Source organism: Lycorma delicatula, chromosome 9 (genome assembly GCF_047948215.1).
Source record: "Lycorma delicatula isolate Av1 chromosome 9, ASM4794821v1, whole genome shotgun sequence".
NCBI classification, from domain to species: Eukaryota; Metazoa; Arthropoda; class Insecta; order Hemiptera; family Fulgoridae; genus Lycorma; species Lycorma delicatula.
In genome coordinates this window covers 6,770,462-6,798,311 of record NC_134463.1, presented here as the reverse complement: position 1 = coordinate 6,798,311, position 27,850 = coordinate 6,770,462, and the positions used below count along the sequence as shown (strand labels likewise).

Sequence of the window (27,850 nt, the reverse complement as noted above, 5' to 3'; positions counted from 1 at the left end):
ATTGCAATAATCAGATATAAAGTTGTAGAACAAAGTGGAAGTTATTATTGTCAAAGTTTAATATTTTGATATGGTGATTGACTGAATGGGTAGTTTCAAATTCCAGAGTTCATAAGCCTTGAAATGTGTAGTTATCCCTCACACATCATAGTTATATTTCCTCTCTGCAGCTCTGATTTAATCAGAGGTTAGATATAGTATTTACTGAATGTTTTTTTTTTTTAAATGATTGTTGTTTAATGTATTTTTCTATGTCTAGCTGTATTGTGTAGGTTTTTAGTAAAAAAAAATTTAATTAAAAAAGTTGTATTTTATACATAAAATAGCATTTATTATAGCAGTTTTAAATAAATTTAATTTTTTTTAAAGAATTAAGATAGCTTGTCTCTTTCATTTGTTATTTTTTTTAAATTTTGCTTTTAATTAATTAATGCTTTTTGGTGACATTAGAAAATATATTTAAAAATTTGTAATTATATTGTGAGCATACAACAAAAACCAATTAAGTCCTACTTGCATAAATGTTGGGAAATGAATTTTAAAGTTTCCAATCAAATTAAAAATCAGAAACAGGATAAACTGCTACAAAAACAATTTTTTCTATTTACAACAGACAAGAACTAAATAAATAGGTCGAATTCACTAATAAAATTAATTATTTTACCATAAAAAATTTGTTAGGGAGAATTTATGGTAAAATTGGACTTAGTAGATTTTAAACAGCTGAAAACAGTACAAGAATTGGTTCACAAAGTTGGTGAGAAAATTATTTATTAATTAAAAAATCAATGTACAGTCAAAATTAATAACAATGTCATTTTAAAAATAATCATGAATGAATGAAACACACAAAAATAAGATTTTCTTCACTTAAAATTAATTGCTAAAAAAGGGGGATGATTCTACTACCTTGCTGAAATTAAACAGCAGCTGAATGATTAAAAAAAGTGATGATAAAAAAATAATAATAAATCATAAAAATAAAAGTACTCTTAACATGAATTTTTGTTGATAATTTAAGAAAAAAATGAAGATGTTAATAAGTAAGTTTGGATCCAGAAAAAATTTAACATTTTATTATTTTGCTAAAAATTTAATAATAATAACATAATAAAAAACAATAAACAAAAGATGACCATAAAAAATTAGTTTGGTATAAACAAAACTTTTATTTTTAACTAAAAATAATGACCTAATAATTTCATAACATTGTGTATTCTATTCAAAAAAATAAATTAAGGAATTGTCCAATAAAATTATTGTAAAGTTCTCTTTATAATTACTAAAGAATTTAAAAATTACAAAACTACACAATAATTATATCATTATGAACAATAATAATATTACAAACATTAAAAAAAAAACTGAAATGATTACAAATAAGTAATTGTAAAACATTTAGTAACAACAATATAACAAATTCTAAAATGAAAATACAGCTAATGCATACAGAAAGATAATAATAATAATTATATATATTACTTGTATACTGGATAGGCAACCAATATATATAAAAAAGAGTTAAAGAGTTTTATATATAAATGTATTGCCTATACAACTGTTTTATAGCCTTTGGTGGAATAGGTGAACATCCTTTTCCAAATAATTTTATTGTTTTAAAATTATCTGTGCGTCTCTTTGTATTGAACTGAACTCTGATTATCTTTGGTTACCTTAAAGCATTTAACCAAAAACCAATTCTCCTTCAGCGTTTGTTTTTCTATTCTTAAACAATCTGGATACTGTACACAAATTGAAGAAATCCATTATTGCAAGTTCCAAATTATAATTTTTACTTTTGCATTGCATAGACCTTGTGATAACAGAAAATGTGTAACCGGTCTTCAGTGTAAAAATATCAGTAAATTTTTTTGCAGATTCAATACCGCTACGCATTTACTCTGCCTCCATGTGGCTGTGACCGCTTGCTAAAAATTTCTGTTTTGTTACTGTTTGTAATTTGCACATTATACCATAATAAAGCCAAAATATTTTGGTTATGGTTCTGTCCTCCACACATGTCCAAAAGCAAAGAGACCTCGGTGACTTGTTCAGGTAAACTTCTTAAGTATTTAAATAAACAAGAACCTATTTCTGAATTACCTCTTCTCCCCTAAATTTCAGTCCAGCAGTAACAATAAACAACATTTGGTGGTGCTGCCACCAAATCGTAAATCGTAAATGGTTTAATTGTAAACACATAATTTTCTATTATAATACATTTGATTTGCCAGTACTGTAGTTTTTGTGGAACAGCCTGCAAGTCAAATGTAATGGACATAAACTTAGGATCTTCAACTGCACAGGCTTTGTCCAATGTCTTTTCTGTTTGACATTCTATCCTGTATTTATGTGCACATATCTTTCTTGAAGAAGCCTTTCTTGTGGCTTTGCATTATTAAACGTGAACAGATTTACCAAAAAAAAAGATATATCATTTTTACCAAATATTCTTTTATATTTAATAATTGAAGCAAAAGGCTTTTTATCCTTTTCACATTTTTTTAAAGGTTGTACATTTTTGTTATGCTTAAATTGCAATCTAAATGGCTGTAGTTTTTCTACAGTAATGAGAGTCTGTTACTGGAAAACTTTTAATATGTTTCTTAACATCTTCAACTACTTTTAGATCTGTTTTTTTAACAAGAGACCACCTGCCTGTCCGATGTTGACCTTTGTATACGCCATTATCTCCTTTATTCTTAAAAGTATTTCTAACAACATCATTGCTGATACACAATGTTTTAATGAAAAAAGATTGACAAACACATAACTTCTGGCCTTTTATTTCAATATAGTACCTTTACATCACTTCTTTGAGACATGTTTCCCTCAGATGAAGAGCTTATGCTATCAGATTCAGGTATGTTTGGTGGATCTAATTCAGAATCTGATCCAGACAGTTATTTTAATCAATTCATTAATGTGAATCTGTTCTTCATCCAGGCTAGATGATATACAAGATGCTACTTCACTATTCTCAATTATGTTCTCATTTATCTCTCCATCAAAATCTGGTTTATTGCCAGCTTTAAAACAAATTGGTTTTTGCTGAATGAATATCTGCTGAGTAAGCCATTGAGGCAAAACCAGTCAAAATCATTTGGTTTTTGTTGTTCACTGTGCAAGGAAATAAGATACAGCAAAAAAACCAGTTGTCATTCAATCGATTTTGCCTGGCACAGTGCTGTAATGCAGTTTTCATGAAAATCAGATGAAGAAACTTAATGGATTTTAGTCTATAAAAACTGCTTAAATTGGCTATAAATAATTTGATGGGTGTTAGAATCTCAGGAACCAATTGAGATAGGACATAACTGATTTTTGCTGTAGATAGTGTTAAGACTCTTTCTCCTTTTCTTCTTATTACTTATAAATATGTAAACTGTCTAGTTCTTCTTATGCATTTGTAAAAGTAAGTAAATGTTTATACTCAGCTAGCCTATTTTACCAGCTGATATTTTATACTTATAATTTATCTAATTAATAATGTATTGTTCAGTCTAAATTTAAATTTCATTCTGTCATCATACAATTTCATCAACTTGTATCTTTATCAACAATGTAATATTCATATAATACAAAACTTAAAATAAGTATTAAAGATGTAATGATCATTACAACATATTAAAATTATATTTAACTATTAATTGGACAATGACCTTTATTTATTAGAAATATGAACCAGAAATACTGTTGAACCAGATAGAAATATGAACCAGATAGAGCATGAAATACTGAACTTATATTTTCAATTTATTACTGTAAATATATTGGGAAAATTCTGTTTTTCCTGATGTGTGTGTTAGAAAGTATTCTGCTATGAGAAATAAAATTATGAAAGTATAGTTGGAAAAACTATGGAAATATCAATATAAAATACAAAGAGAAAACTCACAAATATATTAAATATATGTACTCTCATTTGTTCTTAACTTCTCTTGATCTTAATACACTTGGATAGATTTGAATAAAAATTAACTCCCTTGCATTAATTAATCAAACTACAAGCCTGTTAACTGTGAGATTAATTAAAAAGACAAAAGGGAAAAGATTGGATTAAGAAATTGTAACTCTATTATTAAATAATTGAGTACATTAAAGTACAGTGATTTATTATAAAATATACAATAACTACTTTTATAAAAAAAAGATTGCTCTTTGATTAATGTTTGCAGCTTAAAATGCATGATTCCACTTAAAATACTACTAGATTTTTTGCTTCATTTTTTTTTGAGATATTTTTAATTCATTATGAAAAGTCGTATTTTCATATTCTATATGGCTTGATTGAATGTTAATGTTATAATTAAAGTTGTAATTTTTTTAGTAAATGTAAATGTTTTTTAGTAAAACCTTACCATTCAGTTGTTAAAATACAACCATTTTTTAAATGTTAATTTGAAATAATTTTACATATAAAAAAAATTCAAGTTCTCTTCCATTTATCTGTCAATGTCTTTAGTAGAGAGAAATAAAAACATTCTTCATCGATCACAAAAAGAGAAATATTTTTAAAATTTATTTTTTCTATATTACTATATATATATTATCTATATTTCTATATTAAGTGAATTATCTGAGCAGTTCATCTCAACTTAACAATTGATTGAGATATACTGTCAAGTTTATAGTGTACTCACCCCTTTTAAGTATAGTCGTCATGAGGTAAAATTATCAAAAAATACTTTCTGCCATAAACTTAATATAATATGAAAATACTCATGTCACTTTAATATTGTCCCTTCTTGAAAAAATACTGAATATATCAGAAGAATTTGTTGATCAATAACAAATTTTACCATAACAGTACATAGATTCAATTTAATTTAAATTGTTTAAATTTGTTTTTAAGTGTGAATATAAACCCACACTTTCTTTCACATTACCTTTGTTTTCTTTTTCATTATGTGCATTGAGTTGTTTTTGAAACTACAATTATTGTTAAATTTATTTAAAAAAGTAGTTTCTATTTTTCTACATAAAATCACATTATTGTATTTTTATTAATTCACACTCTATTAGTTAATATAAAATAGAAGTTAAACTTTCAAGCATTTATTAAATGTGGATGATATTTTCCCAGTTTTTTCATAATTTTAAACTTTGCAGTTATATTTTATTATCATTAAATTAAAAATATTAAGTAAATTAGTGTAAATTAATTATACATTACACATTTTATAAATGGATATTTTAAACTATTCTATAAATGCATGTATTATATTAAATAAATTTTATCAGTAAAGATACATACACATTAATCTCATTTTAAATGTATTAAATTTATAAAATTTATTATTTGTATCAATAAAAGTACACTTAAAATTCAACAGTTCTTTACAGTTGTTTTATATCTGAAATTATATTCTAATTTTAGCTATGAAAGAGCTTGGAATGATTAAGATCAGTATTAGACAGGTTTTTCATAATCTTTGTCCTTTATCTCTTACAGAAAAGGTTGAATACTTTCTTTTTTTACAGCGAGAATAAATTATTTATGAAATGCATTTTACGAGGCAGTGGAAGCAAAAGCAATAATTATCAATAGCAAATGGATTCTGAAGTGCAGAGATAACCAACTAGTAGGTAAGTACCAGAACTCTGAATGAAAGGCTTATGAAGATTACAAAACTGGATTTTGAGAAGAATACAGGACAAACTGTTATTGGAGAACAAAGCAGCACCACTGAAATAACTTAAAGTTTGGCATGGAAATTTTACAGAAACAGATAAAACATATTCGTCATTAAATTATTGGCACATACCACCATCAAACGCCATTAAATGCCATTTACGCACACCCCACTAATGGGGCAGCGTCGGACTCACACAGGTTCTGCTAGATGTTACAAAGAGTATGTGTACCTGCACCCTACTGACTAAAACTTGTCTCACTGATTCTCCCCCCTGGGGTTGTCCCTGCAATTATGCATACTTGGCCCTGAGAGGTGCGATTGAGCTCAGGGGATCCAGAGTCCCTGTGCAAAATCTGCACACTTTTGTTGAAAGCAGATGCTCAGGCCGGCACCACATAAAGCAATATAGATCTCACCACTAGCAGGATCATCTTCCTGACTCTGTCTGGACCCTGCTCTTACCGTCATCAGTCTGCTCAGACTGAACATGACACCTTCGGCTTTATGCATGACCTCCCTAACGTATTTGTTGAAAAAGCCCCTCTTAAACCAAATGCTGAGATACTTAACTTCCCGGATTCTCTCTGCCACGATCCAAAGGTGCACCTCTGAAAAAATCCATACTAAGGCTGCCGGTATGTCATCCGGTCCCAGACTCCTCTTGATGCCGATTCTTCCAGCAACCCATCGCAGCTCACCGATTATTGTGGAGACAAGTTACTCTCTTCCAGTCCTCTTCTTTACAGAGAAACAGTTGTAAGACAGCACGCAGAGCCTGTCCTCTACTTGGCCGAGGGAGGGACCTCCACAAGCTTCTTCATAACAACCTGGTAGGCCCTCCCCCACTGGTTCTCTTCTAAGTTCACCAACAGCTTAGACCAACACTGACCGACCGGTACCATGCAACCAATTCATCCATATTAGCCGAATCCCACCGTGTCTCTCTCTGAAGACTTCTGGCCGCTATAGTTTCAGCCCTCAGCTTCCCTAATCTCAGGACCACCAGTATACGCTTCTCCTGATGGTCCCTTCCAGGGGTCTCCTGCAACAGCATTAGTCACCCAGTATCCTCATAAAATCTTCTGGGCAGACATGGTACGCCCTAACCTTGCTGCAGTCGCCTCAACTGTCTTCCTTGTCTGAACGGTGGTAGGTCTCCACCCAGCTGGTGGATTGGGTCAAAAACTCCATTCTTGCTGTATGGAAAAGGCTCCTATTAAAGCTCAGGTTTTCCCCTATCGGGTTGGGATGTACAGAGAAGGCAATTGCCTGATGACCATAAGCGAAATCTTCCTCAACCAGCCTCCAATCCTGAATGCGTGGCACAAACATGTCTGAAGCCACCATGAGATCGACCACCGAGCCTCTCCCCCTGCCAATAAACATGGGAGCACCTCTAGTGTTAAGGGCCACCATACTAACTGAAGCCAACATGGAGGCTAAGGCATACCTCCTAGCCGTAGACCTTAGCCTTCCAATTTCCATGCACTTAGAATTAAAATCGCTAGTAATGACTGCAGGTTTCTGTAGATTCCTGATGAGTCCTTCCAAAGCAACAAGGAAATCACCAAATGCATTATCCCCACACTATTGGGGGAGATATAGGCACTCGACGGCCAGTCTTTCCACAAGCCACATATTTTTGCAGCTTGATATGAAAAGGGGAGTAAGTAATTAATGTAATTGAATGTTTTTGGGTAATCAATTTAAATGGAAACTGTTTTTGGGAAATTATTCTATTTTTTCAGTGGTCAATAATACTTCTTATAAATGTTTGTTATCCTCACAACAAAATAACATATTTCAAGGCAAATCTATCTTAGAAACTGTTGAAAAACAATGGTATGGATGGATTTCTTTTGACATTCTGAATCGCCAGATAGATTTCCTAACTGAATCTTTCTTAATACTTTAAATTCTTCTCCTGTGCTTTTGATTATATTACATAATAAAAACGCTATTCTTGATGACATGGATACAGCACGGATCAGTTTTATTACTTGAATATCAAAATTATTTGTACCTAAAAGATTATGTATTGTTCAGGAAATTTATTAAGGAGAAAAGTATTCATAGTAATTATAAATTCATATGGTGTTGACACTATTGAAACAGCTGAACAAAGATTCTGGTCTACCTGTACAGTTCCAAGTTTATTTCACACCTAGTTATTAATTATACTTTGTTTACTTGAAGCTGATATTATTTAAATTTATTATTTTTATTATTAATAAACTTTTTTTCATTAGGTTTTATTATACAGAAATACCATCTATGAAACTTCCAAGTAGCTTAATAATAAGTTTTCCTTCTCCATATTGTATTTAATATCAGTTCTAATACAAAACAGTCAAGTTGCATTACAACAAGTTTTTTTGTGATTTGCAGTCGTCTTATGAAAGTGATGTTTTCGAAGGCAATTCAGACAACGATTCCGATTAAATTACAGCTGAATTTCATAGAAATACAGGTTAGTGAAATTCTATTTACATTTTTTTCCTAATATTTATACACTTGTTGATACATTCTGAACTTCACATTCTACACTTGTTTATGATAATCGGTTTATGTTTCAAATATTTTCTTATTACAGCGATTTTTATTTATGTTTGTTTCAGATTCAGCCAAGCCAAACTTCAGCTGCACAAACTACACTTCAGTCAGATAGAACTAATCATAGCCAATGACTGATAGAACTCATCAGTCTGAAACTGATGAACTTCCAAGTATTCATGGATTTATTGGTGATAAGTGTAATGTAATCACAGACTTTCCACAGCTTGATGAAAACAGTATGGTAGATGATATATTTTCATATTTCATCAATACTGATACTATTAATTTATTGAAGCAGCAGACAAACCTATGTGCTATTGAATCTAGAATGAGTAAATGGGAAGTTCAGTTCTGGAGGTAAAAAAAAAATTATTGGGAAGCCTAGCTGGTAAGGAGCATATTCTGTTCACAGAAAAATTTTAAACAAGTCCTTTTCTTGTGAAGGAGCTGCCAGAAATGAGAACAGGTCTCTAAAAGAGCCAAAACTTCAGAAAGGAAACCAAATTTTTCGATAGAATGGGAACTTGTTAGCTGTGTGCTGGCGAGACAAAAGAGAGGTGCATTTGCTCAGTACAAGACATTATGCTGAGATAATATACAATGACAGAATGGGAAGAGAAAAAACAAAGCCATCCTGTATTATTGGTTATAATAAAGATAAGTATGGAGTTGATCTTTCAGATCAACGTATGTCATATGGAGCCTTTGAACATAAGTCTGTGAAATAGTGGAGGAAGCTAACCTTCCATTTACTACTAATTGTTTAGTAAATTTCAACATCTTACTCAATAAAATGCACAGAAAAGCAATGACTATTACAGAATTCATAAAGGAATTGTGTAAAGACCTGCCAGTTCAACAAGATAATTTTCCAATACCTTGTACCACTGATAAGCAGCTAGGCAGACTGCAGACTGGAAAAAATTTCAGTTCCTCCAGGGAAGAAGAGTTGAAAAATGATGTCAGCTATGTGCAGAAAAAGGAAAGAAAAACATTAGCAAAGCTATAAGAAAAGATATATTATTGTAGCGAATGTAAAATCCTGTGTAAAGACCAGTGTTTCAAACTTTTCCACATAAAAAAAAATTATTTAGTGTAACATTTTTATTTACTGTAACTGTTTGTTTTATTTAATTATATTAAGAAATGCATTTTGTAAATGAAAAATGATTTTGTAGTTCTGATATATAATAAAATTAATTAAAAATTTACTTTGTCAAGTTTTTATTTTCACACAAACATTGCCAACTTATAAGAAGAATTTCTAGAATTTGTTTTCAAGACACTCTTAACGCAAAAATATCAGTAAAAAGAAAAAAAATCACAGTTTAAAACAAAGTAAGTTATCTTAACCTAAGTTTTACACATATTGTGCAATAAATTTTTAAAAATTGACAAAAATGGCTGGCATTCAGTGGTAGGTTTATGTTTTTGGCCTCGGCAGTGAAAGTGTTAATTAATGATAGCATCTCAGGAGTGGACTGTAATTCCACTGGATGATGATTTTTTCCCATGCACTCTTATTTTATAAATACATGTATATTTTGGATTGCCATGATTTGAATGCACTTTTAATTCAATTATATTGTATGGTCGTAATCCTTTATTCTGAAATAGAAAAAAAAGTTAAAATTTCAAGTGTTTTCATTTTTAAATGTTTACTATTGTTCTTAACATAGCAATAATGGAGGCGCCTTCCTTGGTAAAATATTCCGGAGGTAAAATAGTCCCCCGTTCGGATCTCCGAGTGGGGACTACTAAGGAAGGGGTCACCAGAAAATTAAAAAATAACATTCTACGAGTCGGAGCGTGGAATGTTAGAAGCTTGAAAAAGGTTGGTAGGCTAGAAAATTTAAAAAGGGAAATGGGTAGGACAAATGTGGATATAGTAGGAATTAGTGAGGTTCGGTGGGAAGAGGAAGGCGACTTTTGGTCAGGTGATTTTAGAGTAATTAACTCAGCGTCAAATAATGGGCAGGCAGGAGTAGGTTTCGTGATGAACAAGAAGATAGGGAGGAGAGTGGAGTGTTTCAAAACGCATAGCGATAGAATCATTGTAATAAGGATAAAAACCTAAACCGACAACGATTGTTAACGTTTATATGCCTACAAGCGCCCATGATGATGATGAGGTAGAGTGTGTATACGAAGAGATTGATGAAGCAATTAAACACGTAAAAGGAGATGAAAATTTAATAATAGTTGGAGATTGGAATGCAAGCATTGGAAAAGGCAAGGAAGGAAATATAGTGGGTGAATACGGGTTAGGCAAAAGGAATGAAAGGGGGGACCGACTTATAGAGTTTTGCACGAAGTATAATTTAGTAATTGCCAACACCCAATTTAAAAATCATAATAGAAGAATATACACTTGGAAAAAGCCAGGCGATACTGCAAGGTATCAGATAGATTATATCATGGTTAAGCAAAGATTTAGAAATCAGCTCGTTGACTGCAAAACTTACCCTGGAGCAGACATTGATAGCAACCATAATTTGGTGATAATGAAATGTAGATTGGGGTTTAAAAACCTGAAGAAAAGTTGTCAGATGAATCGGTGGAATTTAGAGAAGCTTGAGGAAGAGGAGGTAAAGAAGATTTTTGAGGAGGACATCGCAAGAGGTCTGAGTAAAAAAGATAAGGTAGAAAATGTAGAAGAAGAATGGGAGAATGTTAAAAAGGAAATTCTTAAATCAGCAGAAGCAAACTTAGGCGGAATAAAGAGAACTGGTAGAAAACCTTGGGTTTCAGACGATATATTGCAGCTGATGGATGAACGTAGAAAATATAAGAATGCTAATGATGAAGAAAGTAAAAGGAACTATCGGCAATTAAGAAATGCTATAAATAGGAAGTGCAAACTGGCGAAAGAAGAGTGGATTAAAGAAAAGTGTTCAGAAGTGGAAAGAGAAATGAACATTGGTAAAATAGACGGAGCATACAGGAAAGTTAAGGAAAATTTTGGGGTACATAAATTAAAATCTAATAATGTGTTAAACAAAGATGGTACACCAATATATAATACGAAAGGTAAAGTCGATAGATGGGTGGAATATATTGAAGAGTTATACGGAGGAAATGAATTAGAAAATGGTGTTATAGAGGAAGAAGAGGAAGTTGAGGAGGATGAAATGGGAGAAACAATACTGAGATCTGAATTTAAGAGAGCATTAAAAGATTTAAATGGCAGAAAGGCTCCTGGAATAGACGGAATACCTGTAGAATTACTGCGCAGTGCAGGTGAGGAAGCGATTGATAGATTATACAAACTGGTGTGTAATATTTATGAAAAAGGGGAATTTCCGTCAGACTTCAAAAAAAGTGTTATAGTTATGATACCAAAGAAAGCAGGGGCAGATAAATGTGAAGAATATAGAACAATTAGTTTAACTAGTCATGCATCAAAAATCTTAACTAGAATTTTATACAGAAGAATTGAGAGGAGAGTGGAAGAAGTGTTAGGAGAAGACCAATTTGGTTTCAGGAAAAGTATAGGGACAAGGGAAGCAATTTTAGGCCTCAGATTAATAGTAGAAGGAAGATTAAAGAAAAACAAACCGACATACTTGGCGTTTATGGACCTAGAAAAGGCTTTCGATAACGTAGATTGGAATAAAATGTTCAGCATTTTAAAAAAATTAGGGTTCAAATACAGAGATAGAAGAACAATTGCTAACATGTACAGAAACCAAACAGCAACAATAACAATTGAAGAACATAAGAAAGAAGCCCTAATAAGTAAGGGAGTCCGACAAGGATGTTCCCTATCTCCGTTACTTTTTAATCTTTACATGAATCTAGCAGTTAATGATGTTAAAGAACAATTTAGATTCGGAGTAACAGTACAAGGTGAAAAGATAAAGATGCTACGATTTGCTGATGATATAGTAATTCTAGCCGAGAGTAAAAAGGATTTAGAAGAAACAATGAACGGCTAGATGAAGTCCTACGCAAAAACTATCGCATGAAAATAAACAAGAACAAAACAAAAGTAATGAAATGTAGTAGAAATAACAAAGATGGACCACTGAATGTGAAAATAGGAGGAGAAAAGATTATGGAGGTAGAAGAATTTTGTTATTTGGGAAGTAAAATTACTAAAGATGGATGAAGCAGGAGCGATATAAAATGCCGAATAGCACAAGCTAAACGAGCCTTCAGTAAGAAATATAATCTGTTTACATCAAAAATTAATTTCAAAAGATTTTTGAAAGTGTATGTTTGGAGTGTCGCTTTATATGGAAGTGAAACTTGGACAATCGGAGTATCTGAGAAGAAAAGATTAGAAGCTTTTGAAATGTGGTGCTATAGGAGAATGTTAAAAATCAGATGGGTGGATAAAGTGACAAATGAAGAGGTATTGCGGCAAATAGATGAAGAAAGAAGCATTTGGAAAAATATAGTTAAAAGAAGAGACAGACTTATAGGCCACATACTAAGGCATCCTGGAATAGTAGCTTTAATATTGGAATGACAGTTAGAAGGGAAAAATTGTGTAGGCAGGCCACGTTTGGAGTATGTAAAACAAATTGTTGGGGATGTAGGATGTAGAGGGTATACTGAAATGAAACGACTAATACTAGATAGGGAATCTTGGAGAGCTGCATCAAACCAGTCAAATGACTGAAGACAAAAAAAAAAAAAAAATTGTTCTTAATTTTAACATTCTTATTTTAATATAACAGTTGTTCACAATTATTTAAAATAAATCTGATTTAAATAATTTTCTTTTTAAGAAAAAATTTGAACAATAAAGCACTTTTCGGTATTGTTAAAAAAAAGTTAGAACCACTTCGTAAAAAACAGATTCAAAAGTTTTGTACCTATGGATGTAAATACTTTTGGAATTGTGGCTATATTAAATTTAAAAAAAAATTACTTTAATCTTTTATACAAAATGAGGTTCTGGCTGTATCGGTTATAATCATTACTAATCTCGCATAATTATTTATATTGAAATACTATTAACACCGCACAATCCTGGAAACAAATGAGTATTTCCTCTAGGAACTTGAACATATGCTTAGATTGCTCTTTAATTTCTGAAGGAAAAACAGTTATTGTGTCACTTTATTCTTGTTAATTAACATAAATTCAGTAAACAGCAGTTGTTCCTGTACTGGGTAAAATTTCCATTCTCTTAAAGGTTTATGAGTACTCAATGCTTTGAAACAGACACTAAAAGGTACCTTCCAGGTTGAATCATTCCATAAAGAAACTGCAGAACAAGTAAACAAATACCCCTTTTTGCCCCATGTTGGTCTCTGAGTCTAGGTAGATATCTGAAGATAGATTTTGGAAGTATCTGTTTATAAATCCTTTCTGTCATCTTTTTTTGTGAAAAAGCTGTCTGTATACTTGATCAGGAAGTTATTTCCTACCCAGTGCTTTGCAATGAGAAAAAGTGGCTGTTGTTGAAGACTGGCTAATCTATTCTGAAGTATGAATAATTTTTGTCACTTTGAGCAAATTGACCCCCCCCCCCAAAACCCCCTCACCCTGCCCTGAGAGAGAGGTGCCTTGTAAACAAGAGTCTAAAAAAATTTCATCACAATTAGTTTATCCAGTTTTTTGTTTTTATGTGGTTTTTGGGGGATTCCTAGGTCATGAAACTTTAAGAAATGTATAAAACCCACACCCAATTTTTTTACCAATTACCATACTTTCCTTCTTGTAGCAGCTCTAGAGATATGATGCCAGGAAATCACTTTAATCCTAAAGTGAGATGTTTAACATTCAATAATAATTTTTATCTTCTAATTTATTATGATTTTGAAATCACCTTTACTTGAAACGTTTGCACTGCTGATCCATCGTTATTGTAGCAGAAAATTCCAAATAGATGTCTGTGATCACATGTCTGAGAATCTAAACCCTAAAATATAAATTTTCAAATTAATAATTTATTAATCTAATTATTATTAATTTAAATCGCTACAAAATATATTTATTTGTGTGTTTATTCTATTACAAGTAAATGCTTACACTCAGTTACAACACCTTTTTTATAATGGTTGATAATTTTAAATTTTAAACTTTCTGTTTGTTGTTCAGTAAAATAATAGTTTTGATGGACAGTAAAGTACATTTATTAAGCAAGGTAAATAGTATAATCAACATATTTATTGATGATACACTATTGTCTTTTTAATATTTCCTCATTCAAATATGAACTTTATTAGTTAATTTTATAGAATGTAATTGGCTGATAATTTTCAAACAGCCCAATAAATTTTTGATTTAATACGTATGAAGAATTATTCCTATCTTTAAGATAGATAGATTTATTTTATTTTCATTTATTAATTTTATTTCAATAATACATTATTACTGCAGCTGGTCCCAACAAATTGCTAATTTATTTATTCACTAAAAATAGTATATTCTTTCAATAGTATAATGATCATTTATAACTAAATGAATATAGATAATTCCTATGCACTTGTATGTTATAAAAATATATTTATTTTTGATTGCCATGATTTGAATGCATTTGGAATTAAGATCTTTTTTGAGGTAATATTTTTTTAGCTGAAGGGTGTTACATTTTTTCATGGATTGTAGGTGGCATAAAATTGTTTGTGTCAAATAAAACATGATAAATGTAGACTGGCTTTAAATGGTTAAATTCATTTTTTTATGCAAATGTTACAAGAGCTGTTGTAGTCTTGGCGGATGTTAGTCTTGTGGATTAATATGTAGTATAATTCAGAACTTAAAACGTATAATTTGTTATTAGCTGAATTAATTTGTAGATTGTTATATAGTTGATGAAATTTTATACTTTCTAAGTATTTGTGACTAGTATAACACAGTGAAAGAATTAATGAGTCATTTCCAATAGGAAGAAGAAAAAGAAAGGTTTAACAAGAAAAAAATAAACATTAGTGTAAACATTAAAAGGAAGTTACCACTCAAATCATTTTAATAAATTGAACTGGTTGAAATATCCAAGCTGTAAATAATATTAAAATCATTTAGTAATCATTTGTTTTTGGTAGTTAAAGAAAAATGGCAGCCAAAGAAAGACAAAAAAGTTACTAAACATTCAACAACAAAAAAAGTCTGGCAAATCTATTCTAGGCAAAATAGGTAAAGAAATTAGCAGGCTAACTGATCAGTTTTTATTAATAAAGTTTTTTTAATTAATTAAAAAATTTGCTGGCATTAACATTTTTTTTTAATGAAAAGAGATGGGTAGTGCATGAGGTAAATTTGTGTGATTCTGATGAATGAAGGCTTACGTTTATGAATTACTTCAAATAAAAAGAGTAATTATAACTATTAATGTAGTGATATAGTGTCTAAATCAAATTCAAGAGATTTTCTAAATAAATTTAGTTTTGGTGACTTGACTTTCAAAAAGAAATTTTCTGTATGGATATTCAAAAAGTAGTTAAGGGTCAATTCATTTGAAGTGTCCCAAAGAAACAAGCTGGTTGCTTGACCAATTCAAAAAGAATTAATCTTACCCACTTGTTTCCTATATGTTTCAGGACCTGAAAACCTTTAATTTTTTATTTAAGCAGTTACAGTGTGCACACTTATTTTTGTGATTATAAGGGTTTACTGAAAATATAACTAAAAAACTATTGGTCCTGGAAGGATAAGGATGTAACAAAATCATATTTTCTCAACGTAAAAGATAGTCCAGTTGTTTTTTTAACTCTCTCTTTTCTTTCTATGAGAAAATTGCCAATAAAGTTGAAAAACTATGAAATTTCACTTTTGGTAATTTTTTCAAGAGGCAGGGATGACATACTCAGTTTGAATTATTTTTTTATATGTAGGTATATGTTAGTAGTTTATCAAAAATAATATTAATGGTGGTATACTTACTCTTTTTATGAATTTTTGAAAACTAATTTTTTTTTAATAATTCAAATTTTGGTTTCAAATAACTCTAATTGGGCTGGTGATAAAAATCTCAAATTTTCACAACTTTCAGTGTTTTTGTAGATGTTTATGGCAAATAAAGTTTCTTGTGTATTTTACTAATAAAAAAGTTGTAACCTCTCAAAAATCAAGAAAGACCTGTTAAAAGCGATACCATTCTGACTCACTAAATTAAGTGCTCCAAGGGAGTTTCTAGTCTTCTTTGCACTTTTTTATATATTTTTTATATTTAGCCCCTATGTTGTTGTTTTCAGTATTTTTAAAATTATTAATTATACTTCGGAATTTAATGATAACTTAATCAATACCAGTAACCTAATACAATTTTGATTAAAAAATGCTTGTAAAACTTACAAAACTGAAATTTGAATGAGTAGCCTTCATCTTTTTTCAAGAATTAAATTTTATTTTTCTATTGGTTTATTTTTATAAACACTATCAAAGAAAAAATAAATTGTAACAAAATTTTAATTATTCTTCAATGAACCTGTTTTTGTAGCAATGAAAGTTTATTTAGTGTGGTTAACAAACAGCTGTGATATCTCTTCTGATAATCTCTTGAAATTGTGAGAGAATGACCCATGTCACTGTAGTTAGTTCATGTGAACTGCACATCATCATTTTCAAGGCTTGAAAAAAATACTTTTGAAACAGTTAACATAAAGAGACTTTCCAGAACTAAATTTAAATTTGGAAAAATGTGTTCTTAAGAGCTTGCTCTAATGTTATTTGTAAGTTTTTTAAACTGTTTTTTATGAGTCTCAACAGAACTAAATGTCCATATAAGTGACTGAATTTTGACAAAGTTTTTTTTCATGGTTTACAAACACTGGTGACATCTGAATTAACTAAATTCCCAAATTTTAATGAGTTCTTTTGGTACTGAATGTACTGTTTTATGACATTCTTCATTCACATAAATTCCTATGGAACATTGTTCTTCCATTGTTTTATGTGAAATTACTTGAAAATAAAGTAAAAATTTAACTGATTTTAAAATTTGCAAATATAATATTATTAAGTAAAATTAATTAATTTAATAAACACTTCCAAACACATGATGAAATTTGAGACACTCTGAAAAGATGTGAAGAGGTCACTGATTAATGTCACAGTGACCAGTCTGTAACTGCAAAGCTAAATGACACAGCAAGCATAAGAGAGCATGTTGCAACATGAATTTTCCTGACGACTGGAAATGACTTCAAGCACCTTTTATAACTTGAACACTGCCGTAGAATGGTTCAAACAAGTCTATTCAAAGTAATAAGTATAAAAATATTAAAGTACCAAGAAAACAAAAAACCCTCTTGGAACACTTATTTAGAGAGTCAAAATGGTATCGGTTTTAACAGGTTTTTCATGATTTTTGAGAGCTTTTAACTTTTTTATTAGTACAATGTACAAGAAACCTTTTTATTTGCTATAAACATCTACAAAAACACTAAGTTGTGCAAATCTGAGATGTTTATTACCAGCCCCATCAGAGTTATTTGAAGCCAAAATTTGAATTTTTAAAAAAAATTAGTTTTCATTAAATTTTTATAAAAGAATTTACTCTTCGTTGTGCAATGGAGTAAAATGGTTTCATAGATGAGAGAACACCACATATTTTGTGTTTTTCTCCAGTTAAAACGTGAAGCCTATGACTTTGGACCAAGTTTCAAGATGAGATATAGTATTCTGTAGTAGTCTCTCAGATGTGGCCGTTAAACAAGTCATGATATATGTAGCAAAATCATCAACAAATAGAGAAAGGTGGTTGCCCACATTTAGTAATACTGCTGATGTCTATATTAACAAGGTGACACTAGACTTCCTTGCGGCACTCAATTCTACAAGGTGATGCTACTCAACAAAGAATCTCCAACACAAAATTTAGGAAACTTCTAATAAAGGCTAGCATATTGCCCACGACTTCCCATTCTTTAAGGGTATTTAGAATATCTCATCTCCAGGCTGTACTGTACGCCCTCCTGATGTCAAAGAAAATAGCGACAAGTTGCTGGTGGAACAGAAGCATTTAGGATAGCTGTTTCCACTGATACCAGATGATCAATGGAAGATCGTCCTTGGCATAAATGATATTGCTCTGGAGATATTAGAGTGTGCTTCTCTAAATACCAGGTAAGCCTTCGGTTCACCATTCTATTCTTCTTCACTTTGCACAAAACGTTGTCAAGGAGACATGTCGGCAGTCTGAGGAGCTTGCTTTGTCTCTACCAGGTTTAAGTACTGGTACAACAATTGTTTCCAACCAGATGGGTGGGAAGACTTACAATGAGAACAAACTATTATACATATACAATAGGTGATGAAAGGTGTGAAAGCATATTGTTATCAGGTCCAGGAGAGATGTCCTGTGGAGTTTTTTAATGCATGCAACAACTCGAATGTAAAGGAAGCATTTAATTTTCCAACCGAATCACCAATTTTTAATGGTTATATTTCCATCTCTGAAATTCATTAGTATATGATGAAGTTAGGGATACCGAACAAAAACAATCACCCAGATTAGTTGCAGAAGTTGATGTAAGGAGTTATTATTCATGAATAAGATCATGTAGGATCCAAAAATTGCACAAAGTTTCCTCCACATAGTAGACGTGGGAGTAGTGTGCAAGATGGTGTCTACAAAATTCCTTCATAACTTTCTCCTAGCTTTTATGAATACACAACATTCTGCTCTAGCTCTACAATATAAATTTAAATGTTCATTTGTAGGTCTATGGTTAAATTTATGCAGTGCTTGCCATCGTTTCTTAATCATGTTTTGGCAATCATCATTCCACCAGGGAATGAAGGGATGGTCTTTGATTTTCTGATGTTTGTGGAATAATCTACTAGAATTCTCGAGTACCAAGCAGGTAAAAGAGATAAGTTGATGTAGGGCGTCAGCACTATTGTGATGGGAAGGCTTTACGGTGACTGTTCCAATTTGCTCTTTCAACAAACCATCTCCATGGCCTTTTTTTGTTTACTACGCGGTCAGCACCAGAAATAGTGATAGTAGGTTTATGGTCGCAGACTATAATCCTCCATGGAGCAGAATATAATCCTCCACAGTTAATACAGTTTTCTTCCTCCTGATAGTGAGTATTTTTGTGGCCTTCTTTTGCACATCTAGCACATATTGCGGAATTCGGACAAAAAGTACCTTTAACCCTGGTGTCATACCTTTGACACTGGAAACATTGTGTGGGTTAGGAATGAATGGTCGTGCTCTTAACTGACAAGTATTCTACTTTAATTTTCTCCAGGGCATGGGAAGGTTAACATTAAAATAAGGGAGGGAGTAGGTTCTTCCGTACCAATTCAACATTTGATTATTTTCTTCACCTCTAACGCCTTGGGGACAAACCTCTTCAGCAATTTCATTAATGTCCATCTCAAGAAGATCCTGACAAAATATTACTCCCCAGCTAGTAATCAAGGTATTATGTCATACTGCACTTATAGTGCCTATACTGGTTAGATACAAGAGCGATCAACTCTGCACATCACTGAAAGTTTATCACTATCGATCCTTCTCTCAACTGTTTTACGTTCTTGGGGGAGCCTTTTGAATTTGTTAGTATCTTATTATTCAGGAAAGGCCAAGACATTACGTAGGGATCCACCTTCCTGATTATTCCACATAACTAAAAATCTGACTAGCAAATTTCAGGTATCATTTGTCACCATTTAAGTTATTAACCTCAGGACAATTATTGTCATCAGACAAAGATGACAATAATTGATGACAATAATTGTCATCTGATGATGATAATTGTGATCTGATGATGATAATTGTCAGCTGATGACAATAATTGTCAGATATTGTTGATATTGATGTTATTGATATTGATTGAAATTGTTGATATTTATTGGTTATTGATGGTTTTTCAGATGGACCACCAACAAACATGAGGTTTTTCTGTGGAATACTAATTTTGGTCCCACAAGTATCAGGGAAATATACAACTATCTCTGCGAGGCTGGAGCTAAATACAACTGTGTTTGCCCAGGTGCCCAGAGGAAATCTTTAAAGATTCACTACATAGAGCCATCCACTCATTGGCATGATAGTTTCCACCTTGAGTTATGGTTTCATTTCATTTCCGTGTGTCGCAACACACAGAGTGTAACTGTAAAAAGAAAAAGTGTAGGGTGATATGTGGTTGTGTAAGGGTATATGTTCTTAATGTAATATATATATATATATATATATATATATATATATATATATATATATATATATATATATATATATATATAGTGTAAACTATTCAGCAGCTCTGTGTGTAGTGGGAAGAAAAGATGAAGAGGCTAGGGCCATGGGGTCGCCAGCTCTCAAAGTCGTAAAGAGTAAGACTTTCGGTTGGGAATTTAATAATGTGAAAGTTTTTATTTCCTTTCTTAGTATATACTTACATAAACTCAGTTTTTTTTTTTTATTAATGCCTTAAAATTTATTATTGTATTCTGTGGAGATTTTATTTATCTTCACACACATTTAAGAACTGTTACAGATTTTTCCCAATTTTATTTATTAACTTTTTTATGCTAATATTTTCTAGCTAAAGTTTGATGGGGAGGGGCAATTCTTTTACTTATCCATGAAGTAGCATACCTATCCATTTCTGATATTATCTGCATTTTCAGACTGTATGTCTGAAGGCACTGTCATAGTGGGCATAATGGTACATACTATGTACAGTCTGAAAATAATGTTTATTTGATTCAGTTCATGTTTAGTATATTTTTTGACCAGATCACAATTAAAAGAAAAAATATTTTTCAATAACAGCAAACATACTAGAAAAAATTAAACACGAATTGCAGTGCAATAATAAAAACACTAATCAGTGGTAGATTGATTTCTATATTATTCTGGGAATCATCAGATGTTTAATCTATACAACATCTGCTTACAAAGCAGATAGATGATTTCCTTGTTCATACACAGAACATTCTTTTACACTTTTGGATCACCAAGCAAGGATGGTGGTGTTAATTATAACCAAACAACAGAAAAGTGGTGAGAGACAGTATCAAGGACCCAATAAAATAAAAATATAAGTACCATAATCAAAGCTTGAACTAAACTGACTCACAGTTAGTAACTGTCACAATAGTACTACTTACCTCCCATCAGAAAAGCAAGTACTATCTCTCTCTATACCACTCTTACTCCTGCTGGTCACTAATGAAAACTTTCAAATAATAAAAAAAAAAAAACAATTTTATTCCAGAATAAATTACAACACAAACTTTTGTTTAGTTTGTCTTCAAAATAACTGTGGACATAATGTTTAGGATCACACTTTTTAACTTTCCTCCAAAATAACAACCTTAACAAAAGTCAGATCAAGACTCCACAAGGTGTGCCTGGATCACATCAAGAACAAATAGAAAAAAGTTGTCCAGTGAACTGAATCTAAACAAACTAGTTCACATCTAGAGTTGTAACTCAGTCACACCACAGGTGACCTCTTGACAGTCACCCATGAAAGGTCCTTCAAGGAATACTCCACTGACTGAATCAAGCAACACCACAGTTCAGAGAAGCCAGCACTCTGATATGGTGGACTGCCACTTAGAAGATAAGTGGCAAGATAACATCATACACCTACATTTCCACACGCAATGTAAACACACACATGCAGACTGCATGTATAAGAGTTAAAATAAAATAATAACCTATCTCTTGGACAAACACAAAATTCTCATCAGGGGATTGCAGAACAATAACCAGGACGCCATGGAATCTCAAGGATATAGAGTGTACAAAGGTGTACCTGGGAAGTGTTGAAAAGTGTCTCACTGTTTGGAACAGGCCAAAAAGTCTGTTCCAAACTCAGCCTCAAATAATAATCTCCGTACAAGAATTCAAGTCACAATCCCCAAGAATTTTAACACTCACCCTAGAAGCAGCTAATAAAATCTACACCATAATAAATGCCCACACCCCCAATAATAATAAAAACAAATATCCGAAAGACCATAAAGAAATAGAAAATTTCTGAGACCTACTTGACCAGACCATAAATAACATCCCCAAAAATCATGTTAAAGAGATGTTGAGACTTCAACACTCAACTAGGCAATACTGCAACATCATCAGAAAATGGCCCACCCAAAAGAGAACAAATGAAAACAAACAGAAACTCAACAAGCTTTGCAGAAACCACAACCTAATCTCAAAATCCACATATTTTAAGAGGAAACCTCAAAACTTGGGAACACCTCGACTACACTAAAAGAGAATGGCAACTAGATCATCTCTTCACTGACAAACAGACCTACAATGTAAAAGTCCTTCGAGGAATAGACATAGGCTCAGATCAATATACAATCAAAATTAAAATTAAATTCACTCCTCAAAGAAAGTAACAAAACCAAGCCCCTAAAACTAAAAGAAAAATAGACCCAATCCAAGTAATCAAGAATGAAAATTAACAAAAAGCAACAAAAAAAATAATTATGAATAAACTTGAAAACCTATTCAAAAATCTTTTCCTAAATTGTAAAGAATTGACAGAAATCCTAAACTTTGACACCAGCATCCCAATAACAACATCACCGGAAAACATCAACCCTCCCACAATAAAAGAAGTCTACCAAGCTTTGGGTGAGATGAAGAATCACCAAGCAGCAGAAAAAACTAGACCTTTGTAGAAATCTGAAAATATGCAGGAAGACCAGCAAAAATCACCCTTTATCAATAGCTTGTCAACATCTGCATCAAAGAAGAAGTACCAGAACACTGGATGACAGCCCTCATCTACTTGCTACATAAAAAAAATAAAATCAGACCCTAACAACTAAAGAGAAATTTCACTATTAGGCACAAAAAACAAAACTCTTTTAAAAATCATCCTCAACAGGATTTGTTTTGCAACTCAAGACAGAACTAGGAGAATACCAGGGAGATTTCAGACCCTGAGGCAGCTGTCCAGACCAGATCATGAGTCTTAATGTCTTAATAATGGATTAGAACAGAAAAAGTAGCAAAGACATGGTGATAAGGTTTTTAGACTTCAAGAAAGCATATGATTGCATCCACAGAGAATACCTACTAAAAATTCTATGACAATTAAATTGACATCCCAAATTAATAAACATGATAAAATTAATCCTCACATGCACTAAGTGAAAAGTGGAATTCTGAGACGTACTCTCGTAATCATTTGAGATCAAAACAGGACTGTGTGAAGGCAATGGACTCTCATCACTCCTATTCACTGAGCTCTTTATATGGTAAGGAGGGAATGGCTCAAAAAATTCCCTCCAAAAATAAAAATAGACAAAAAATCAAAAACTGCCTTGGTTTCTCCAATGACTTGGCACTGATAGCAAACAATATTGATGAAGCTAAAACACAGATATGAATAACATTACAAGTAAAATTGGCCTCAAAATATCATTCAAATATGCCCCAAAAACCAACATAATTAAATGAAGTAAATATAAATTGTAATAAAATCAAGCAGTAACCCAATTTAAATACCTCAGAGAAATAATAAGAAACAACATAAATGAAAAAAAAAAAAAAAACATAATATAAACCAGAATAAACTACCTAAAACACAAAAACCCACCTAGTGGGGAACTCGAATTGCAGATTGGCTAATTTCAAAGTCGAGAGTTCTAAGGTCCAAATCCTAGTAAAGGCAGTTACTGTTATAGAGATTTGAATACTATATCATGGATATGAGTGTTCATTGGTAGTTTGGTTTCAATTAACCACATATCTCCGGAATGGTCGACCTGAGATTGTACTAGGCTACACTTCATTTACATTCATTCATCCTCTGAAGTAATACCTTACAATGGTTCTAAAAAAAAAAAGGAGAAAGCTAAAGCACAAAAATTAACTTTGTACTCCTACAGTAAAAAATATCTATCCATAAATTCAAAAATAAGATACAGTTCAGCCTATGCAAATAATCAAATACAGACTCCAGAAAACTGAAAGAAGAATTGGAAGAATCCGCATCAACAAAAAGTACTAGAAAGACAGGAAGTGGTAGATCGTGCCCAACAAAATTGAGTACAAAAAGTTAGAACCCATCATTGATACCGTGCATAAGAGGAGACTAAGGATTCTTTGAACACATCATGAGGATGCAAGATTCGAAACTTCTGAAACAACTTGTAGAGTACAATCGACTCGAAAAACACCATGACAGGATGCAGATGGATCAGAGAAATAAGAGAGAATCTGACAGAAAAATAGGAGAGAAGATAAAAATTAAGTGAAAAAATCAAGGACAAAAATTCTTTCTTTACACACACAAGAAAGAAACTCACAACACGAATATTTTCAACACCAGAAAGGGCATGGAGATTGGAAGTATGAAAAAGTCTTGGGAGGACTGCAAGACTTGAATAGTCCCTTCGAAGAAACTTTAATAAAGGACTAACGTGATCCTATACAGTTATAAAATATGAAAATAAAGCTACACAATACTTTCATGATTGATTCATTAAGTATATTAACATATCTAGAAAAAAAGCAAAACTACTTTACTCTTAGTACAGTGTCAATCTTTAATTGATGCTTATTCTGATTTAATCTGAGAATAATTTTCTGATTAATTTGTGTTGCTAAATAAATTGGAAAATAATATTAATGACCCAGTTTGTACTATTAATTCTATGGTTGTAAATATTAAGAATATTAACAATTTACCCATACAGAAAATTTATTTGGGGCTGATGATGTATCTCCTAAAGGTGCAAGTGATTTATGTATGTGATCTAATGATACATTTTCTACTTCTATCATTGTTGCCAATTTGATTACAGCTGAGGCTTCTTGTCCTTTTATGGCCCAACAATCACCTGGATTAGTACTTGGCTATAACATAATTATTTATCTTTATAGTGTTATTTTATTAAATTATTATTCTATGATATAATACTATTATAATTTATATATAATTACCAATTAGCCTTCTTGAGTTGAATATATAAGAAGAAACAGAAGTTAGTCAAGATTTGAGTACTAAGTTGTACTTTTTGAGTCCATCCTCAATGAAATAAAGACAAATATTTTATAATAGTTGTCAATTTTTTGCTATAATATCTACTTAAAGATATACTTTTCATGTAAAACAGGTCATAATATAAATATAGAGTTCCTGTATAATAAAAGTTGATGTCAAATAAGCCAGATGAAACAATTATAAAACTAGTAAAATAATTTTTCTTTTTTTTACAGAAAAGCCAGCCTTATATACAACAGTAGTTAGAAAATAATTAAAATATTATAAAACTAAATATAATTTTGCCAAATCAAAAATTTAATAAATTCCTTTTTTAATTTTATTACAGATATAATTTGAGATTAGTATGTGAAAGTAAATTACATATTTTTATGCTCATATAATAGGCAGTTATGCAGCATAAACACTCTTCCATCTGAATGAACAATCAGAAACAGATGGACTCCAGAAAATTGAAAGAACCTGCTTCAATAAAAAGTACCAGAAAGACGGGTAGTGGTGGATTGTGGCCAAGAAAGTGGATTGTGTACAAAGAGTTAGAACCCATCACAGATACCATGTGTAAGAGGGGACTAGGTTTCTTTGACATATCATGAGGATGCAAGATTCAAGACTTCTGAAACAGCTAGTATAGTACAATCTCGACTTGAAAAACACCAAGACAGGATGCAGACAGATCAGAGAAATAAGACAGGATCTGAAGGAAAAGACACCACATATAAGATAAAATTAAACAAGAAATTCAAGGAAAAAACACTCGCTTCACAGTGACAAGAAAAAATTCAACATATAAACACATTTTCAACACTAGAAAGGTCATAAAGATTGAACATATGAAAACATACTGGAGGACCGCATGAAGTCTCTTAGATAACAGTCCCATCGAAGACTTTAATGGATTGACTGAAGTGATCCGGTCATAAAAGAATAATAATAAGATCGTTATTTTCTTTAAGATGTTTGTTAAAATTTCTACACATGACCTATTATATTGAAATATACTATAATTATTTCTTATTAAATCAAACAAATGTAAAATATAAATTCAATAATCTTTAACTTTTTAAAAATTGGTTTAACAGAATCTCTTACACCAGCTTTCATCATAGCTCATAGAATTTTTTTTCTGTCAAAAAATCCACACTAGAAATAGTGAAACTTTCCCAAAAAAATATCATATGTAATTTTAAAACTATCTTGATAGATAGAAACTGTATAGATTGTGCAGTGAATTAATTGCTTTATAACAGTACACAATTATACTAATTTATAAGACCTGAACTTACTGAAAAAGTATTTTCTGACAAAAACAGATTTATCAAAAAGAAGCACCTAGACTATTTACCAACAATAATAAAATAACTGTATTATTGAAACATCCAGATCCTTTCCAGATGAATGAATAAAACAAAAATAGTTAAATTTTGCATAACATTCATAATTCATATATTCACAAAAACAATCATAATAATAATAATAATTCATGTATTTTAAATATGCATATGAATTTGCTTGGCCATGGCTTATTCCCAATGAGTTTTACGTAACTTAAGTCATTTTTTATCCAAGGCCAAATTAATATTAACAAATTTTAATTGCAGTCTAATAGGAGCCCATGATCTTATCATTGGACACGTTTTAAAATCAATTTCATAGATTTGATCTAATATCTAAACGTGAATACTGATAACAAAATATATTTGGCAGTTTGTTTTTCAGTGCCATATGGATAAACAACTGAAATACTGTTGAAAAATTAAAATGGATACTTACGTAAATGAATTTCCTGATGAAGAGAAGTATGGTATCTGTCAATTTTTTTTAATAAAAACTTATTGATGTAAAAATTGTATATAAAAGTATTAAATATACTGATGCAGTTTAAAAAAATAGTTAAATTTTAGCAACACTGTCCTTTTTTTATATTTAAAACTTAAATAATGAAAATACAACTTACTAAGTATAAAAGGGCTTTCGAACCTTCATCCATTATCAGGAGTATGCACTTTGTAAGTTTAAAATGTTTAAATGTTATTTACCATAACAGTTGATTGTCATTGTATAAAAACTTTAGTGCTAAAAGTATAGTAACAGTCAAAGTAAAATCATGCCATGTCATTAAAGGAATCTCAATTGTTATGATGTATGAAGATTGAGAATCCCTTAATGACATTACATGTTTTTTTTTTTACTTTGATTGTTACTATACTTTTAGCACTGAAATTTTTATACAATGACAATCAACTGTTATGGTAAAAAACATTTAAACATCTTAAACTTAGCAAAGTGCATATTCCTGATGATGGATAAAGATCTGAAAGCACTAATAGATTTTTACACTTTATAATTGTTGGTAAGTTGTATTTTCATTATTTATATTTTATGTAAAAAATAGTACCTATATTGACAAGGGCAGATGAATTTAATTTTTTTGTTATTAGTAGTATAACAAGAAACTTCATTAAGAAAGGAAAACTTATAAATAAAGTAATATTTTCAAAAGTGTTTCAACACTTTTGTAAATATATGTACAATTTAAAATCACGTTATTTTAAATCAAGTATTCCGTGATTTGACAAGCAATAAAGGTATCTAATAAAAATCTAGAAAGCTAGTATAACTTCAACATATTCCACAATCCCTTCCTGGTCAACATTCAGAATAATAATTTCCTACCTAGTCAACATTCAGAATATTAATTGAATTTAAAATAAATAAAAATTATTTTTGCCATAAAAATGTTATGTAAATATCACAAAGTAAAAA

General features: G+C 31.1%; 1 protein-coding gene across 1 annotated transcript; it reads right to left on the bottom strand.

Moving 5' to 3' along the window:
* Positions 1–9,665: 9,665 nt before the first annotated feature.
* LOC142330392 (SUN domain-containing protein 3-like) lies at positions 9,666–27,074 on the bottom strand. The gene is made up of 4 exons (XM_075375617.1): positions 27,042–27,074; positions 24,769–24,936; positions 13,978–14,070; positions 9,666–9,803 (listed from the first exon to the last, which is right to left on the bottom strand). Exons 1-4 carry the CDS (start codon positions 27,072–27,074, stop codon positions 9,666–9,668), a joined length of 432 nt encoding a protein of 143 aa, XP_075231732.1.
* Positions 27,075–27,850: the final 776 nt, after the last annotated feature.

Excerpts from the sequence above, each read along its gene's own strand:
- LOC142330392 (XM_075375617.1), bottom strand. The coding sequence starts at position 27,074 with ATGGATGAAGGTTCGAAAGCCCTTTTATACTTA. Across the intron at positions 24,937-27,041 it reads CGAAAGCCCTTTTATACTTA|CCAAGTACTAATCCAGGTGA; the intron begins GTAAGTTGTATT and ends ATTATGTTATAG. Across the intron at positions 9,804-13,977 it reads TGCAAACGTTTCAAGTAAAG|AATAAAGGATTACGACCATA; the intron begins GTGATTTCAAAA and ends TTTCTATTTCAG.